The sequence below is a fragment of the Nesoenas mayeri genome (genome assembly GCF_963082525.1).
Source record: "Nesoenas mayeri genome assembly, chromosome: 1".
NCBI classification, from domain to species: domain Eukaryota; kingdom Metazoa; phylum Chordata; class Aves; order Columbiformes; family Columbidae; genus Nesoenas; species Nesoenas mayeri.
The window spans coordinates 66,103,187-66,109,186 of record NC_137541.1 but is presented as its reverse complement, the minus strand read 5'-3'; the positions used below and the strand labels follow the sequence as shown (position 1 = coordinate 66,109,186).

The following is a 6,000-nucleotide window of genomic DNA, read 5'->3' as shown; positions in this document are numbered from 1 at the left end:
GCAAAACCAGAGTAGTTCTACACTTACAATCAATTACTTAAAAAAGGGTTGCTTTTTGTTCTGTGCCTTTCGTATGCTCAGTCTAATCTACTGACATGCTTGTGTAAAACCAGGTCTGACTGTTCATTACACGTCCTGTACCTTCAGCACCCACAGTGATTGGAAAGGACGACACTTTTTTGCCCTTTACAGAAATCAACAAAAATTGTCCATAGATTTATAAAGGAGTTCCTGCAAAGTAAGTTTATTAGCCTTAGCCAGGTTACTTATTGATTAATATAATAGGAAGTGCACAGATAGTTTCAGAGAACCATAGTTCTAAGTTTGAAGACTTGTAAGGCTGTAGATGAGAAAGGGCAAGGGAAGGTATTTCCTGAGAAACAAATGAAACCTGCACAGAGTCTAACAGCAAAGGCCTTGCCTGTCACTTCTCTGGTATTAACACCCACAGCCCCCACACCTCCCAGTAAAACTCAACAGTAAGTCTTAGTTTATTGCCAAGAATCTAAAGGACACCAAAGACTCAAAGGGGTGACAAACTTGCAGGACAGCAGCAGATTCCTCTAACATCCATTTTCCTCTGTGACTCCTTCCCTCAGGTTCAGATTCAGCCCTGCCTTCTGTGTGCTAACAAGGTAAGTGAAAAATGCAACTGCTATCCACAGGGCAGCCAAAAACACAGAATCACAGAATGTTAGGGACCTCAAAAGATGATCTAGTCTAATCCCCCTGACGCAGCAGGAACACCTAGATGAGGTTACACAGGAATGTGTCCAGGTGGGTTTTGAATGTCTCCAAAGGAGACTCCACAACCCCCATGGGCAGCCTGTTCCAGTGCTCTCTTACTCTCACTGAGAAGTTTCTTCTCATATTTAAATGGAACCTCTTGTGTTCCAGTTTATACCCATTGCCCTTTCTCCTATCATTGGTTATCACCGAGAAGAGCTTGGCTCCATCCTCGTCACACTCACCCTTTATGTATTTATAAACATTAATGAGGTCACCCCTCAGTCTCCTCCAAGCTAAAGAGACCCAGCTCCCTCATAAGGGAGATGTTTCACTCCATTCGTCATCTTTGTTGCCCTGCGCTGGACTCTCTCAAGCAGTTCCCTGTCCTTGAACTGAGGGGCGCAAAACTGGACACAATATTCCAGATGCACAATTATTCCAGCCACATTAATTCGAGTCACTTTGGGGAGAAAAAAAAAAATCACTAAGTCATCCTGGAATTAAAAAAAAAAGAAAGGCCTAGGAGCACTTCAGAGATGCCATCGAGGGAGGAGCGAAACGCGGCTGCAGGCGCGGCTGCAAGGGCTGGGCGGAGGGGCACGGCCGGCCCCGCAGGCGCTGCCCGCTCCCGCCGCGGGTCCGCTCCGCAGCGGAGCGTGTCAGCGCCACCCAGACATGGCCGAAGTGCCGCCCCGCTGAGGGCCGGCGGGAGCTGTGGGGGCTGTGTCGGCGGCGGGGGCTCCGCCGCGCTCGGAGTCCTCTCGGCGACAGCGGCACCGGGACAGCACCCCTCGACCCTCTGCCCCGGCCCCTCCCGCGCCTGCGCGGCCCGGCCGGTGGGGGGGCGGGGTCTGTACGGCGGGTCCCGCCCCTGCCCGCTCCCGTGCCCACCGCCTCGCCGTGCGTGGCGCGCGGGGCGCGTGGGGGCAGGCGCGCGGGCCGCCTCTCCTCTCCTCCCCTCCCGCGCGCGCGCGCGGCATGTGAGCGAGCGAGTGAGCGAGCGAGCGGCCGTCGGTCGCGCGGCTGCGTGCGCGCGCGCGCGCGTGTGTGTGTGTGTGCGCGTGGGGCGGCGAGGCGCCTCCCCGCAGCCCGCGCCGCTCTCGCCGGAGCGCCGGCGGCCGGGCAGTGGGGCCCGGGCCGGCGGCCGGGGCATGGAGAGCCTGCTGGAGAACCCGGTGCGCGCTGTGCTCTACCTGAAGGAGCTCACCGCCATCGTGCAGAACCAGCAGAGCCTCATCCACACCCAGCGCCAGCGCATCGACGAGCTGGAGCGGCGGCTGGACGAGCTGAGCACCGAGAACCGCAACCTCCGTGGGCAGCAGCCGGCCCCCGCCGAGCCGCCGGCCGCCCCCGCGCCGCCCCAGGGGCCCCCGCCCGAGCAGCCCCCGCCGCCGCCGGGCCAGCCCGACTCGCTCCAGCACCACCAACAGCTCCCGGCGCCGCAGCCGCCGCCGGGCAAGCAGGCACCGGCGGGGCCCGGCGGCAGCGGCCGGGCTCCCGGCCACCAGCACCCCCCGCTCCAGCCCCACCAGCACCCCGCGGACAAGGACGGCAGGGAGAAGGGCTGCTGCCCCGCTTTGCTCCAGCACAAGACCCCCCAGGCCATCGGCAAAGGCGTCCTGAGCAGGAGACCGGAGTGAGTGAGGAGCGGGAGAAGGGGGCGGGCAGGGGTGGTGATTGGGGACCGGGAGCGTAACGGGCTCTTTCCGGGCCCGGCTCCAAGAGGGAACTGGGTTACCCCCCCTGCAGCCTTGCACGGAGAGAGGCAGTGTGTGGGTGGGTGGGGAATCCCTCCCTCGCTGCGTTCCCGGGGAGAGCAGGCAGAGTGCAACGAGGAGCCAGGATGCTGCTGCTTCCAAGAGGCGTTTGCCTCCTAGTTCACCGCTTCTATTTTTACGTGCAAGTGGCCGTGGCCCGTTTGAACCCACTCGGGCTGCTGACACAGCACCGTGCCCTCCTCGTCTGTCACAAATAAAGAAGTCTTTGATCAAAGATGAGTGCGGTTTAGCCCGGACAGGGGTAAGCTTTGCAAAGGACAGCAGTACTGTGGCAGCTTCTGTTTGCCTTAAGTCCCTGGTATCTGTCAAAAAACCCCCATCATCCCTGGGATGAGCTGGGATTTTCCTGCCCTAACTGGTGTAAGGGGTCTAGGATATACGCTATATTGCACATGATGCATATATGTTCAGATGCTGTACATATGTTTGACATTTAGGATGCTTATCACACTTGTGTGTGGGTTGTCTTTTTTTTTTTTTTTTTTTTTCCTTTTTGGTGAGTGGCACCTGACACTGATCCAGATCTTCAAAAGGACAGAGTATTTTCTGCTGATCTTTCCTCTTCAGTGAAAAAAGCATGACTACTAGTACTGAATACTAATAATGATCTATGTGCATGCATAGTAAACAAGGATGAGCATTCCAGCACTATAGGTGGTGGAAGAGGCTACTGTTGAAAAGCCACATTTTCTTTGATTATGTATCCAGTATATGCCATCAGTTCACCAGCTGGTAATTACAACTGCACTCAGTATTGTAATTTGCTTTGTTGAGGCACTCTGAAAGCAGGGGAATGTTTTCTGGTTGAAAGCCAGAGTTAGTGAAGTTAGGAAGAGAAGGAGCATAGTTTCTGATGTGGCTTCTTTTATGTAAGAAAGATGCTAATGTAAGTAGTAAAACTAGATTGGAATTTCTTTCCCAGAACAAACTCTTGTTTTGGCTATAATAATGTCAAAACAAATGTAGTACACAGCACACTGTATAGCCCAAAACGTCTTCCTTGTCTCTTTTGACACTTTAAATAAAAGGCACCCTTCTCTCTCAATTTTGTTTTGAATACACAAGTATAGCTACAACATGGAGCTGGATTTTCAGCTGGTGTAGGTAGAGTTATACCACTTCATAACAGCTAAGCATCCATTATGTGATTCTATGAAAATCAGTAGAGAAATTACTATTGAAAGAAATACTATTAAAGGAATATGTACAGTCAAGGCATGCTTCAATCCCAGAAGGCAGATCCATACTTCTAAAATAGTGTGCTGTAAGACTCAATTTTGTAATCACAACTTAAAGGAAGTGAGTGGGCTACTCAGAGTATTAATACATGTAGTAAGCATTTGCAGAATCTGGCCTTTATTCATCTTGCAATAGATGGAGTTTTAAAAATACGTAGGGCCAGATCCTCAACTCACGCTGGTTGATGTAAATCCAGAATAGCATAGTTTAAATCACTGAAGTCAAAACACTAAGAAACCTCATTGCTTTTTCAATAGTGAATTCCTGCAGTGAGGGCTCTGTTAGAAATATTGTATTGGCAAAGGCTTTCCTTTCTTCTGAACAGAGTTTTTAATATGTGTTATTACACAGATTGAAGAATCAATTTCTAAGCATAAGTCTAACTACCTCCTTCTTATCTGAGTGTTTTTTTTGCAATGGGGTTTGATTGGGGGAAGAATTGTAGGTTTTTTTCTTTACATGAAAATACACAAAGAAAAGTGCACTAAGAACACAGCTGATTGCTGGTATATCATATGATAATCTTGATATTTCAGACAGATAGATAAGTGGATGGAGGGATGGATGTAGCCTTTTTGTGGGAAGTCAGGGCTGCTGCTGGGGATAACAGAGCAATCCCTGCAGCGCTCTTCCCTCAGGAAGATTAAAATAGACTGCTTCTGTTTCCTTCTATAGCTTAGGCAAACCAAAATCTTTGTATAGAAAAGGAAATATGAGAGATGCAAAACAGTCTACATTTCTCACTCCTGCAGGTTCTTTTTTTCCCCCATTCATTGTATGCACCGGATGTCATCCTCTCTCATCTCTGACTGTTAGAAGGAAATCAAAGACCGCAAAATATAACTTAAAGGCAACTTGGATGGAGTGGGGGGGAATCTTTCACCACCTATTGAAAGCATGCCCAATATCTGTTGTGATCCAGCTGGCCAGCCTGAGAGTTGTGTTTTTGCTTTTGTGCGACAGCAAGGAACAGAAACTTTGACACCCACAAAGATTAAGTATCTGTACTCTCTTCCTTCCTCCCCACATCCAAACATCTCTTCCCGTCTATTATAAACCCTGAAATTTAATGTTATCTACATGTTTTTCTCTTAGTCAAGAGCATAGGAACTGACTGTTTTCACTACAGAAAATGGCCACTCTAAACAGAACAGAAATTACATTTTAGCATGTCAGGATGCGGTGGCTGAAAGCAAGGGTTAAAGCAGCGCTCAGGCAGTGCCCGGCTGTCACTGCCCAGTAATGGAATTTCCTCTGCCTCTCACAAAACAGGAGGTTCTGGCAGCATGTTTAAGTGTACTTGTGCTGGCCCTTCTCACCTCAGAAACAGCCCAGGGATTTTGCTCATTTTGAGTCACAACTGAGGGGTTTTTGCAGCCCAGCTCACCTCAAGCTCTGGATAGAAGTGAAGACCTGAGCTTTTGGACGCGTGTGACTATTCGTATCAGCTGGAGCAGGCTTATTTAAGGGGCTCAGAAGAGAAAAGCGTGAAGCATCTCGATTATTTTAAAGAAAAGTTCAGTCTTATTTTTGTCACTTTAAAAGCACCTAGTAAGTTTTCTTTTTCTTACAGCTCCCCCCCACCCCCCACTTCTTCCCCCAGATTTTGAAAGAACACGTCTAGAAAGGGAAGAATTCCTGAGTTATGCAGAGGCCCACTAATTGTTGCTGCATGTCATTGTGTAAGAAAGGTAGCACTGAGCTTACCTATGAAAGGAGATGCAAGGAAAAATATTTTTGCAGAGATTCTTAGCAAGAATTAGGCTGATTATTATTCCGCGGCATCTGTCTCTTTCTACCTTAGGACTCTATTGCATAAGCGCCTCACAGCTTTAAAAACAAAAAATAAGGTCATTCGTCATGGAATGTTTTGCTTCAAAAATACAGGTTGCCAAATTAGCATAGCTTAGATCACCCTTACTAGGCAGCCTCTTGTCTTAAGGGACCATCCCAAAGTATTGTCAAATTCTGTGAGTATAAATTTTCCTTTACTTCTTTATCCCTAGTACTTTCATTGAGTATCAGGGAAATGCCACCGAGTTGAATTTAGCAGATTACATCTAAATGGCCCTAATCCTGCTGGTTTTTATCAGTGAAACTCTCAGTAGGAGCACTGCCTATGGAAGGACTTCAGATTTTGAGCCTATGCATTATCTGGAAAACTCACTTCGATAAATACAATTAGAATAATAGCTAATAATCAATTATAGTTCCTTCCATCAAGAGACATGGGTGCAATTTACAAACATTCTGC

The 6,000-nt window shown here is 48.9% G+C and overlaps 1 protein-coding gene across 1 annotated transcript in view; it reads left to right on the top strand.

The window, feature by feature from the left end:
* Positions 1 to 1,880: 1,880 nt before the first annotated feature.
* The window catches only part of IQSEC3 (IQ motif and Sec7 domain ArfGEF 3), a gene marked incomplete at its 5' end in the record, with an annotated part of 100,850 nt that continues 96,730 nt past the window's right edge, over positions 1,881 to 6,000 (top strand). Inside the window, one exon of the mRNA XM_080363398.1 lies at positions 1,881 to 2,365. Within this exon, the coding sequence (XP_080219524.1) occupies positions 1,881 to 2,365 (485 nt within the window). The remainder of the gene's footprint in view (positions 2,366 to 6,000) is intronic.